Source organism: Parasteatoda tepidariorum, chromosome 9, assembly GCF_982258835.1.
Source record: "Parasteatoda tepidariorum strain Cologne lab strain chromosome 9, Ptep-v5.0, whole genome shotgun sequence".
NCBI lineage: Eukaryota > Metazoa > Arthropoda > Arachnida > Araneae > Theridiidae > Parasteatoda > Parasteatoda tepidariorum.
Window position 1 is genome coordinate 14,919,657 of NC_141763.1, and position 13,147 is coordinate 14,932,803.

A 13,147-nucleotide genomic window follows, 5' to 3' on the forward strand; every position below is an offset into this window, starting at 1 on the left:
AGTTATAGATAAATTAGTTAGGGCACAAGGGAGCCTAATTGTATTGTCAGTATTCCTTTTATAAGTAATAGAAGAATGTAACTTATGTTCTAAATATACATAATGGCCTATACTTTCTCTTAACATGAACAATAATTTTGAAACTCGGCTGAAAAAGTTAGAAACTTGGCTTGAAACTTGAGACAATGCCACTCAGCGAAAAATTCCTCATTGCTTGAACAAACTGGCCTTATAAAAAGGTGAGGTAACTTTTGGACTTTCTTGCGAATGTTCATTGATCTATGGTTCCTACCGGTGTGTTAAGTCGAAAATAATCATTCGGATTTTAAATTAAAACATTGACGTTCTCTCTCCTATAAACAAAAAACAATTTTTTATTAGTATGTTCGATTTTTTATTTTATTTATTTAGTTTCAAGGAGTTCTTTGATTCGAAGAGTTCATCCACCACATTCTCATCCAATAAAGTACTCAGATCTCCGATGTCTCTGTCGTTGGCGGCGACTTTTCTTAGAATTCGTCGAACAGTTTTACCGGATCTTGTCTTTGGAAGGGAAGAGGCTGGATGGAAATACTCTGGTCGGGCAAAAGGACCGATGATATTAACCACTGCAAAGGAAAAAAAAAAGATTATAGTGTTTGTTGTCTCCTAGTGTTACTATATTGTGAGAAAACTTTGCAGTTATGTTTTTTCATGACTCACTTAAATATGTAGCAGTACAACATTCCACTTAAAATCTGTTAGAACAACTATTCAAAATAGCAGATGGAATTGGGTATAATATAGCCTACGTCACAGGTTGTGTTGTTCCTACTAAATTTAACCCATGAACGGCATTTTCTGCGAGCCTAACTTCAAGCCACAAATAAACAAACGAAGTGTTCGATCGTTTAAATAGCTGCTCGCCAGATTTTATTGCATTATAAAGAAAAGTTATTGAAACTAAATACAACTAAATAAACAACAACAACTGAAACAAATAACAACAACTACTAATAACAAGAACTAAATAAACAACAACTAAATTCCATTCGTTTAGCATTGCGTCATATGTTGTTCCTACTAAATCGAAGTAGTTGTGTTTTTTTCATATTATACCCAATTGTCGTTGTTGAGAATTATCGTCTGTTTAATCTTTAACTTTGATCTAGTTCATAAAATAAATTTGCTATGGTAACAGTTGTTGTCTCCTAGTGTTACTATATTATGAGAAAACTTTCGAGTTATGTTTTTTCATGACTCACTTAAGTATGTAGCAGTACAACATTCCACTTAAAATCTGTTAGAAGAACAATTCGAAATAGCAGATGGAATTGTCGTTGTTGAGAATTATCGTCTGTTTAATCTTTAACTTTGATCTAGTTCATAAAATTAATTTGCTATGGTAGCAGTTTGTTTTGCTTTTCTGAGATTGTTCGCTCCTTTTTTTGTGGAGAAGAAACAAAATGGCTTTAAGTGTATATTTATTTATTTTTGAGCACTAATTATGTTTATATTTACACCATTTTATATCTTTGAATGTTTCGAATTTTATTGATGAAGGTAGTAATTTAAACTTTTGTAAATAGAACTGTAAAATAAATCATCAAGAACACTAACATCATTAACTAATTCTGATTCGAAATGCAAAGCGAAATAGTCGTGACCAATAAAGTCGTCACCAATATGATGAGCTTATATTTATAAATTAAATCGTTAAAACTCTTGTTAAGTTAATAAGCGAAAATAGCATCATGAAAAATTTCAACTCTGTAACTGTATTCCTGCAAATCGCGTCGTAGTCAGATGCATATTGTCTTCCAACTATTTTCATAGAAAATATGTTTTCTCATATACATATACACTATTTCTCATAAACATAATGCATTTTTCATACATAATTACGTAATGTTGCTTCAGGTTTATCCTTTTATTACTGCTCTTGTCTAAGAAGTTATCAAATATTAACATATTGCCTATTCCTATTTCTTTTCTTCAAAGACGAAAAATCATCCCACTTTTTTATCGCTCATTTACTCCCCCTCCCCTACTGTAAATTGACTCTTGATTTGAAATTGAATTTTATAAAATAATTCAATTTATAAGCAAAATTGAATTTTGATTGGAAGTTTTCTATAGGAAAAAATTAATCATAGAACATTGTTTGGCTAATTTTGAAATGAAATTTGGCTATAAATTACCTGGAAGAATACTTTGAAGTCTTTACAGCGGACGGGCTCTCTCAATCTCTCTCATATATATACGAGACATGATTTTTTTAAAACTATTGTTATTGTTGATTTTGAAAAATCACTAATATATTGTCAGTGCTTAGGTTTAATTTTTTTGTAACATTCAATAATAAAAACATTCAATAAGTAATTGTGTGCTGTAAGAATGATTATTTTTATTTTTTTATAACACACGTCTTATTTTATTAATTGATTAATTCAAAAAAAAATATTTTTAACTTAAAAAGTTATAAAAAGTAATGCATTTGCTGAAGATTTGAATAATATTTATCGTTCAATATAGATTCTGAAAGCGCAGCTATTATTTGATATATCTTTTAAGATTTTAATTTGCTATGAGTTATTTTGCTATTTTAAACTATTGTCACAGTTCATAGTGTTTGGTAAATTGGGCCACTCTTTAAACTGTTTTTAAAAGAGTTGAGAGAGAGAGAGATCGCAGAGATCGCATGTGACTTCGCAAATGAGTCTCCGCAACTGTTGCATTTTTATTGCGATCTGGTAACGGTGTTGTCTGAGGTAAGACATTTCTTTTGAAAATGAATAAACAATAATTAAATGCACATTTTCGTCAACAAAAGTCGCGATTGGCGAATAATTTTTTAATGCCCATTTATATTTAGTCGCCCTGTGGCGACTGCTAATATTGTCATATTTTAGAGAGACTGTGAATGTTGTTACCTTGTTGTTTTAGTTCTTGAACTATTTTGTCATCAAAACTGCATCCCTGAAATAAAATAAAGTACTTCTTAAAAAAAATATTTTTCAATTAATTTTTCGATTGCTTAAATGAACTATTTTTTTTAAATAAAAAATAATTGTTTCAGTTACGTTAAGAGGAATCCATTTAAAGAGGACATTCAGTCGACGACTGACTGCAGTAAAACTTTAAATTTGCTACTTACTGTTACTTAAACCTTAAATCTGTTACTTGTTAATCTGTTACTATCTTCTTTATGAATTATTATTTGGTAAACGCTTACCTCCAGCGAAATATTTTTTCTGACGCAGATCTGACGCTGCACTTATTTCATCAGTATACAAGGTTAACATTCTGAGACGCTAAGATTTTCTCTTTGTAAGTGAAAAGTTCTATTATTAGAACAAAAGTTATGAATGGTTGAGTGAATGTAAACTATAGCAAGCTTCCTATAACCTTAGAGAACTTCCGGTGTATCTCTCCGCTTGTGTTATTCTTACGAGGCAATGTGTGAACAGGCTTTATATTCTTGGAAGTTTTATAATTGTGATATGTGTTTAAATTTATGCGTACATTTTACCATTCATAAGAGTTTTCTGTAATTTATAAATTCTAACAGGTCATGAGCTTAAAACAAATTTAACAAATTTAATATCACAGCATAAATAAAGTGAGAGGTTTGCAATGTTTTGAGTGTTATCCCTCATTTGACTATATTTGTAAAAAATAGTGCCCTTTGTTTCATTTTGGGTTAGCGTCATAGAAAGCTTGCTAAGTCTCCACAGAATCATTTGTTGTTTGTTTCGTTGGAAGTTAGTTGAAAGAACGTGTTATGTTGAAAACACTACAAGTATAAAAATATTAGATGGCGAGTTTTTTTCAAGCTTAGGCGTAAAAATAAGTCGGACCTCTATTTAACGAAGTCGCTAAATCCCGATAATAAGTTCGTTACATGGAAAATTCGTTATCATCGTTTGAAATGTTTAAGCAACACAAAACTAGTTTTAAATTCATAAACCCTAGACATAATTAAAATAGCAATCGATACACCTTTATCTTGAAAATTATTATCTACTATCGACTTGTTTCAAATGATTTTAACATTTTATCAGATGAAGGTTTGGTGATTTCTTCATCATTTCCGTCTTCAGATTCTTCGTCTTCCTCACAATTTATTGCTGTTTTTTATTTTTCAAACTGTCCAAAATATCCGATTCAGTTAATATATCTGTGGTTGCAGCTTCAGAATCAATAAAAAGAAAATCATTTATCAGTACGTCATCATTAATTTCGTGGTTCTACTCTTAGCTGTATCCACATTTTTTTTAATCTCTTCTAAAGGAATATCATCCTCGCCCTACGCACTGAATAAGAATCCAGCTTTAGCGAAACTGTTACGAAAAGTACGATCATAGTTCCATGTTTTAGAAATTTCTGTTATGCTTTCTCGTAAATTGATTTTTGGCATGGATTCCTGTACGACATGCAAATAAATTTACTGCTTTCTCTAAAAGTTAAGTGGCTTCGAAAAAAAATTGGAAAATAGAGAAATTCGCAAAATGGAAGTTTGTTTGAAAGAACTCCCCGTGCCATTTGTCTGGAGTGGTGGCGGTTACTATGGTTACAAGGTTTAATTATTTCAAGTATTGTCAAGGGTGTTGGGCATTATTTAAGACAGGTTTTATTTCGGGTCGGTGAGAGAAGGGAAATCAGGCCTATTGCGCTATTTCTTGTTTCCATAACAGCAGATGGCCTTAGACCTCATGGCAAGGGGAGTTCTTTCTATAGACAAACCATAATAAAGGATTAGAGGGGGCAAAAAACTTTTAATATAAAAAATACATGGGAAAAATACAAATTTAGTAAAATCTAACTCAACGTTTTAAATTTATTTGGTTGTCAATGTATGCGGAAATTTTATAATGGTAAAAGAATTTATTATTTTCAACAAATTTTTTTAAAAATGAAATGGATATTTAAAGTTTTATTATCTAAAACTTCATTGTTAAATTTGTTTGAACATCATTTATTCTTAATAAAATTTTTTAGAATATCTATGTTTAAAAGAAAGGAAAATTTTCAAGAAGCAAATTTATTTTCAGATTCTATAAACTTTTTTTTTTCTCCAGCATAGTTGCCAAGTTTGTTTAACCCCTTCCTTCTCGCTCCCGTGAAAATGACGGGGTGAGATTTCGCCCACTATTTCTCGCTCCCGTGATATTGACGGGCTGGATTGTTCAGTAGTAATGCGCCAATAAGAATAAAACTAATTCATTTCTTTTGCTCGGAAAACATTTTATTTCTCATTTTACGCACATGATGGCAGTACCAGGATATTTTTAAGGTAATTGTAGATAGTTAGTTTATTTTAAACTAGTTGCAGCATTAATCAAATATGTAATACAAATACAAAAGCTAAAAAAATAGGCACTTTTATGACCGTTCTCTTGAAAATTAACCAATCGTTAAGGGGTTAAACACTTATCATACCACAACTAGATTTAGAATACCCTCTTCATACAAACTTGCCGCCTGCTCCGTTAACCAAGAGGTCGCTGCCATTTTTACGTATTCGTCATCTTTGTAGTGATTGCCGCCAAAATGATGTTCGAAATATCGGAAAAGAAGAAAATCACTCAGCGCAAGGTCTAGGTTGTAGGGAGGGTTGCTCCAAGACTTCCCAACCAAAAGAGTCCAATAAAGCTGGGATATGAGCTGCGTAGATATATTGGTTTATTGGTACAACATGCATTTGCAGGCTTGTGCGCTCAATTAAGGCTTATAAACTTTTGTCAAGTAGAAGAACAGATAGCACAATACAGAGAAGGACATCACAAAGAATACGTCCAGGGTTACGGCGGGATTCGGACCCGCCACCTCCACGCTTAACAGAGCGTTTGGCGGGCGATACCACTCGGCCAGTTAGGCCCCTAGCTACGTCATTGTCATAGAGTAGCAAAATTTTTCTGTCAGCATAGCAGGGAATTTTGCTACCACACAAATCGTAACTTTACAAATCTGCCAGTGAATGTATGCAGCAGACAGGTTTTTTACCGACTAAAAACGCATCACTGACAGTATCTCGTGCATGACGGGCGATTTGCTAAATTTGAACACTTTAAGGACAAAGATCTGACCGTGCAATTTACCTACACTGCCGCAACTGAGCACGGTTGTTCCCAAGAAATGCCGGGACACGATACAAGCACTCTTAACGACGCATGCGCCACCTATTAGTGTACACAACAAAACGGCCGTCGTATTATTGACGGATATGAAGGTTTTATAAAATAATTGAACTTTTGAAATCCCTGCCGACCCTTCTGATGGTACTTACGTCCTTGAGCACGACAAAGCAGTAGAGGCATTCTCCTTTGATTGGGTGAAAGTGTGGGACAACGGCCGTCTCTGCAACGTTGGGATTGCCGAGAAGTGCAGATTCCACTTCACTGGTGGACAGCAAATGGCCGGACACATTCAGCATATCGTCCACTCTCCCGGTGATCCAGTAGAAACCGTTCTCGTCTCTCCTGCAACCTGCATTTAAAACCGACTTCGTTACATATTTCTTCTAAAAGGTTAAAAAAGGTGACATTTCGGATAATGTAAAGTGTCACAATTAATGTAAAATAAGCTATTTTGTGACAAAATATTTTGTGATTCTTTTGGTTTCATGTTTTGAAGCCAAAAGAATAAAAAAAAAACATGCTATCTCTTGCATGCATTCGTATGCCTGTTAAAGCAGAGAGATTCTTGTTTTCCAGTGGCGCCATCTATGGCCAAGAATTCGATTTCATCTACACCCATACGTCACACCCGTTTATAGGGCGGACCCATTCATAGATCCATTCATTCATCCACAGTAATTTTGTCCTAAATCAGAGAACGATCGATCTCCAATTTAGTACCCCCAGAGGTATTGATTTGCCATGGGAACATGTAGGACCTTGAGACTAGACAGATTCAACGTGCATCAGTCACCATTTACTACACCGGGAGTCTTTGGCCGGTGGGGTTCGAACCCACGAACTCTCGGACATGAGCCCAGCGCCCTACCGACCAGGCTATGCCAGCCATGCCATCTCCTTACAATGATTGATAATTATTTTATGGTGGCCGCATAGGTGTCCATATTTTGACCCACCTTCTAAATTTCTGAAAAATGTACAATTCACGAAAAGAAAAACGGAACAGCTCTATAAATTTAATTTAGCTATGTAACTATATTTTAGAAACTATGTGATTTCTTTTAGTTACTTTTGTTCTGATTAAAATAAGAGTATTCAAAATATTTTACATCATTTTTGCAGAAAATCGTGTGTTGTTTATTTTGTGAATAGTTTTTCACAAAGTTTTTAATTAACTATAGTTTATAATTTTATTATAATTTTTATTAAATTTATAGTCTATTTAGGAAAAACTTTGAATAACTCAATAGAGTAAAAATTCTAAATGGACCAGAAGGGAAAACAAAAATTAATTTTTTTATTTGTCAGATCTAAAAAGTAAGGCGCATCAGTTTCCTAATAGGTCTGAAAATTTTTTGTTTCATATTTTTAGACTATTTGATAAAAAGACAGTTTTTTTTAAATTTCAATTTTATTACTTTACTTGCCGCCGATATTCAGAAACATTGAAAATTTTTATGAAATTCAATTCCAGTTAAAATTGTTTTACAATTTTTCTTTTAAAAAAAGTGTTTTAAAATTTGCAATTTTTTTTACAAAAATAATGACATAAAACATCAATTTCGATTCGATTAAGTTTCAATGTCTGTAAATACCTCGCGTATGAAATTATAAATGTTAAGTCATTTTAAGAAGAACATACAAAATTTGAAAAATTTCAATGCATTTAAAATTCTAAAGCAACAAATTAGAATTTTCTATTATATAATTCTATTATTGACTTCAATGAAGCTTAACAGGTCGTGGTGGCTCTGGGGATAGAGCGCTCCCTTCCCTATGAGGTGTACCGGGTTTGAATCTCAGCGATGGTTGACCGATTCGAATTCTGCACCCGTCGCCTCGCACCGAACACAGTGCTGATGTAAATCAGCCTCAGTGGTAGATGGATCATGGGTTAGAGTCCCCTTGTCGTCAGACTAACAGTGGGAGGTTAATGTGGCTTTCCTCTCGATGTAACGCAAATGTGGGCCGTCAAAAAAGTCCTCCACGAAGGCAAATCTCTCCCAATACTTGATCCAGGAATTCCCTTTTGGATTTAGTTCAAAATTACAAGGCTACTGAGTTGAACATTAAATGTCGTTATCCCAAAATTGGGTCGCCTGTTCAACGACTGTTATAAAATAAAATAAAATTGTCAACTGCGAGCCGTGGTGGCTCAGAGGATAGAGCGTTCGCCTTCCAAAAGAGCTGAACCGGGTTCGAATCCCAGCGATGGCTGGTCGATGCGAATTTCGCCCCCGGCTTGCACCGATTACAGTGATGAGTTAAAATATCTTCAGTGGTATTTGTATCTATTTTACAACTAAGATTATGTAAATAAAATATACTACTGGACTTACCATCTCCTGTGAAATAATAACCGGGAAATTTTTTGAAGTAGGCATCTTCAAATCTTTGTTGGTTCTTAAACACTGTTCTCATGATGGCTGGCCACGGTCTCTTGATAACCTGTAACCATAAACAAAAAACTAAATACAGGTGTTTCCTGTTATTTTAACAGGTTGTTCATTAAAATATATATAGTTTCTATTGCTAAATTTGTTTTTTTCTAAATAAAAGAGCTATGTTACATTATATCTTGTCTATAACATAGCAGTTATAAACAAGGTGGTGATACGGGGAGAGAGGATTTTCTAAATATTTATACATATGTATACACATTGTTTGTATATGTTACTGTAAATGACCGAAATTGGTGGTTGTTAACTTCCACCCGGTGAATGTTGACAATCACATAGTTGCTTTGGTAAATGCCCGAAATATTATACTAGGTCTAGTTAAGTGCCACTGTTCGGTATTCCCTACACCGATGCTAAAATTTAAGATAAATATCACTACATGTGATTCAATTTAGAACTTTTTAAAGTGGCGCCACCTGGAGGCAAATCATGTTATACTCCATTAAAACTTACAAAAATTGGAGAATAAGCACTGAGACATAACCTAAATTTGAGAGGTAACAGTACATGCGAAAAAAAGAAAAATTACCAGATAGCCTTTTCCTGGACCTTCGACCACTTTTCCATTCTCATCCACCAATTCTGGTTCCACTCCAAAGAAAGGAAGTGCCTATGAAATGCAGGATAACTTAGAAAAAAGTAAAGAAGGATGGCAGGAAATAACTTACAATTTAAAACCGAGTAATTTTCAACGCAAACTTATTTTAAAACATCATTAGACACAAAAGTTAACACAAATCTGAATCCCCTTCAAGAAAGGTGCCATATTCAGACTTTATGACAGAACAAGAATGGCCCTTTTATTCACCAGACTTGAAATAATATGATTTTTCCGTTCAGTTCATCGTGGAGGGTTAGGGTTTCTGTTAAACCTCATAAGGACATTGGCATCCCAAGAAAACCTTTGCGAGCGAAAATCTGAGTTTCAGCCCAAAGCGGAAAATGTTTTCAACAAGTTTTGGAGGTGCTTGAATTTAAAGCCAAAGACGATCGCTTTAAAATAGAGTTTGTAGTTTGTCTATGTAAAGAACTCCCCTAGCCACATGTCTGCAGTAGAGGATGTGAGGTTTAACTATTTCAAGAAGGGGTGTCGGACTATTATTTAAGATAGGTTTTGGCTCGAGTCAGCGAGAGAACGAGAATCGGGGGAGAAAGAAGCTCCCTCTTTGAAATGAGCTATTTCTTGGTTGATTAAACATGAGGAGATATTAAGAAGTTTTAATTCATGCTTAGGCCCTAGAGAATCCCACACCAAGGGACATTATAGTCGAAAACATTAAGAGTATTATTCAACACAGGAATTACCGGTTCAACTGGATCAAGGCTCACGCGGGGGAAGCTGGAAATGAGGAAGCGGATGCTCTAGCAAAAGCGGGCACTCTGCTCAGTGGAGTAGATTTTTACTACTCTATTACAAGACCACAGCTTAATTATAAACTACGGCAGGTCAGCAGAGATTTATGGCAAGAAAGGTGGGACCGTTCATCAAACGGGAGACATACCAACAAATTTTTTCCAAAAGTCAGCGATAAACTTTTAAATTGTGACTTTTACAAAAACCAATTCTATACCGCCCACGGAGTGTTCGGAGAACATCAATCGAGATTTTTTCAGAAATCATCTAGCTGCAAATACTGCGGCAAAAGCCAAACGGTTCAACATCTAATTGCAGAATGTCCTAAATTCTCGACACTCCGGAGGAATCATATTAACATCAGGGAACCAATCGAAAAGTGGTGCAGAACAAAACAACAGCAACAAATCATTAGAGATATTATTAAAAGCACACTAGAGGATACCATTACAAAGGACGATCCGATGGACCCTATACACTTAGGTTGACTTGATGTCTCCCCTTAATACCTGAACTGCCAATCCACTTCTATTTTAACGCGTCATTCCCCTTTTATATTTTTCAAACTTGAGCATCCTGGGGGACTCCGTTGGTCTTCTGTTCTAATTCCTCAACACTAATTTTAATTCATCTAGTTGTTTTTACTCATTTGTATATTCGATTTTGTCTTGTTTTATTTTGATGTTTATATCTTGTAACTACTAATTATATATTGTAACACATACTGTATTCCCTGTAACTTTGTTGGGGTCTTCAACACTATTGTAATTTGGCTCAATATAAGGGTGGGCCGTCGGCTTAAAGCACTATATGGCGGCCCTCCCAGCTGTTGGCATATGACTATTGTATTTTATGCACTTTTTGCTTTTTATGTTCTTTTCTGTTTTTACTTGGTTTAATAAACATTTACCCGTATGCCCTGAATTGGGGCAGGTCGGGATAAATATTTTCATATATAAATATTTTCATGCTTACATGCAGTATTTTTTTATTTATTCTAAAGCACTTTTTACGAATTAGTTCTTTTAACTTTCAAACTCTATACTTTTATCGACAGTGATTTAAGAAAGGCTAAAAAAATTATCAAATATTTGCGATTTAAGTGATTAATGCTTTTTTATACCCTCCAAGAAATGAAGTACAGTGTGAAAAAAAAGAAGAAAAAAGGACCACCCTGAATAACTTTTGTTCTATTGATCGGATCTTCACGTTCTAGGACTCAATCTTAATGGTTTGAGGGAGTAACCGCCGATATGCTAATTAATTAATGCAGACGATATATTAAGTTACGAAATCAGACAAAAAAACGCACTTTATAGTTCCTGTGCGTTTTTGTGTCTGATTACTTAAATAAATTAATAAATTAAATAATTCTTACATTTTTTTTATATTTGATAATTTATTAAAAGCTCTGAACTTTTTTTGTAACTAGTATTTTTTGTTAATTTTTATATTTTTTTCCAATATAGCTAGTTTCAATCGTTGTAATTTTAATAATTTTGTTGTCTCATTTGTCAAAAACCTTCCTTATTATTTTTCTTTGAAAGTTACAAAAATATTCTTATTTAGAAATGTTGTTACATTTAAAAAAAATATTTAAAAAAAAACATTTTTGAAAATTGAGTCCTTAATTTATATTCAGAGAAAATTGAGTCCTAAGATTTATACAGGGATTTGCCATAGCAAATTTCTTAGTTGATAATTTCTCGAATCAACTATCACTTTAATTTCAATATGTCACAATATCAAACTAAATATATACTTGCTTTACTAAAGTTAATTTTGAGCGTTACTTTGTTAAAAAAAAAAAAAAAACCATGGAAACCAAGGATTAAAACCAAGGAAAAAGTACTAACACTTATTATCTATGCAAGGTGCATAAATATATGTATATATATATTAAAAAAAAGAATAAATAAGCATCAAAAAACCGACCCACGGTAACTCACTGTAAATCCTTCAATTATAATATGCATCCTAGTTTAATAATTGCTTTATATAATATAAGAAATGCAACAAACAGTAAGAGTCGCGATGGCTCAGGGGATAGAGAGTTCGCCTTCCAATGAGGTGAACCGGGTACGAATCCCGGCGTTGGCTGAGGTAAGAGTTTCGCATTCGTCTTGCACCGACCTCAGTGCTGACGTGAAATATCCTCAGTGGTAGACGGATCATGGGTTAGAGTCCCATTCCGTCAGGCTAATCATGAGAGGTTCTCGTGGTTTTCCTCTCCATGTAACGCAAATGCGGGTTAATTCCACCAAAAAGTCCCCCACGTAGACAAAATTTCTCTCAATGCTTCTTGATCCAGGAAGTTCCCTTGTCTTCAGGATTAGGTTCTAAATTACAAGGCTACCGAGTTGAACATTAGTGGTCGTAATTCCAAAATTGGGTCGGCTGTTCAACGACGGTTATAAAATAAAAAACAATAAGGTAAAATATTTTATATTACATTATTGAAAATGATTAAAACTAACAAACAATTTCCTATAAAAAAAAGTAATCGTTTGATTTATATACAATTAACAAAAAAGTGCTGATCATAAGTTAGATATTAGTTAAAATAAACGAGTAAAAATAATATACTGTTAAAATTTTTATTCCAGTCATTAATAAAATGATAACTAAAATGTTTGCTAACAGACATGTGTAACTTGATGTTTTAAAAATATACAATTCGTAAATTACTTTGAAAATTTATTAATTCCAAAACTAAAGATAAGAATCGTTTGTGCTTTTTTTAGAAATTCTTATCAAGGTGACGTCTAACAAAAATGCGCCAAGAGGAGAACCGCCAAACAAGAAAGCTTATCGCCCACTAGATTGCATAATAGCCTCCCGAGATCGCTATGACAGTTCAATTTCTTAATCACGGTGCAATCGCTGATAATGATGTTTAAAAATATGTAACAAACAGACCAGTAATTATTTCAAAGCTTATCCGTGTTCTCAATTATCTTTTATAATAATAAAATTAGCAATGTTTTAAGCAAATAACAGACTGAATTAAAATCTGCTATGTAAAGTCTCTTTATTAAGAATTAAATGAAATTAATAAAAAAAAAGAAAAAAGAGAGATGTTGAAGATTGACATAGTAGCAGACGATTATTTTCAAAGACATAGTAGCAGACGATTATTTTCAAAGAACAGAATTTAAATTGCTGTTGAAGATAGACGAGTCATACTTAACCAGGTTGGCAAAAAGCATGAAATT

General features: G+C 33.5%; 1 protein-coding gene across 1 annotated transcript in view; it reads right to left on the minus strand.

Annotated features, from left to right (window-relative positions):
- Positions 1-370: 370 nt before the first annotated feature.
- The window catches only part of LOC107448877 (acetyl-coenzyme A synthetase, cytoplasmic), a 52,814-nt gene continuing 40,037 nt past the window's right edge, over positions 371-13,147 (minus strand). Inside the window, exons 12-16 of the mRNA XM_043053621.3 lie at positions 9,108-9,188; positions 8,459-8,567; positions 6,269-6,468; positions 2,913-2,958; positions 371-608 (exon numbers count right to left, since the gene is read on the minus strand). Coding sequence (XP_042909555.2) covers positions 400-608; positions 2,913-2,958; positions 6,269-6,468; positions 8,459-8,567; positions 9,108-9,188 — 645 coding nt within the window. The 3' untranslated portion in view covers positions 371-399. The remainder of the gene's footprint in view (positions 609-2,912; positions 2,959-6,268; positions 6,469-8,458; positions 8,568-9,107; positions 9,189-13,147) is intronic.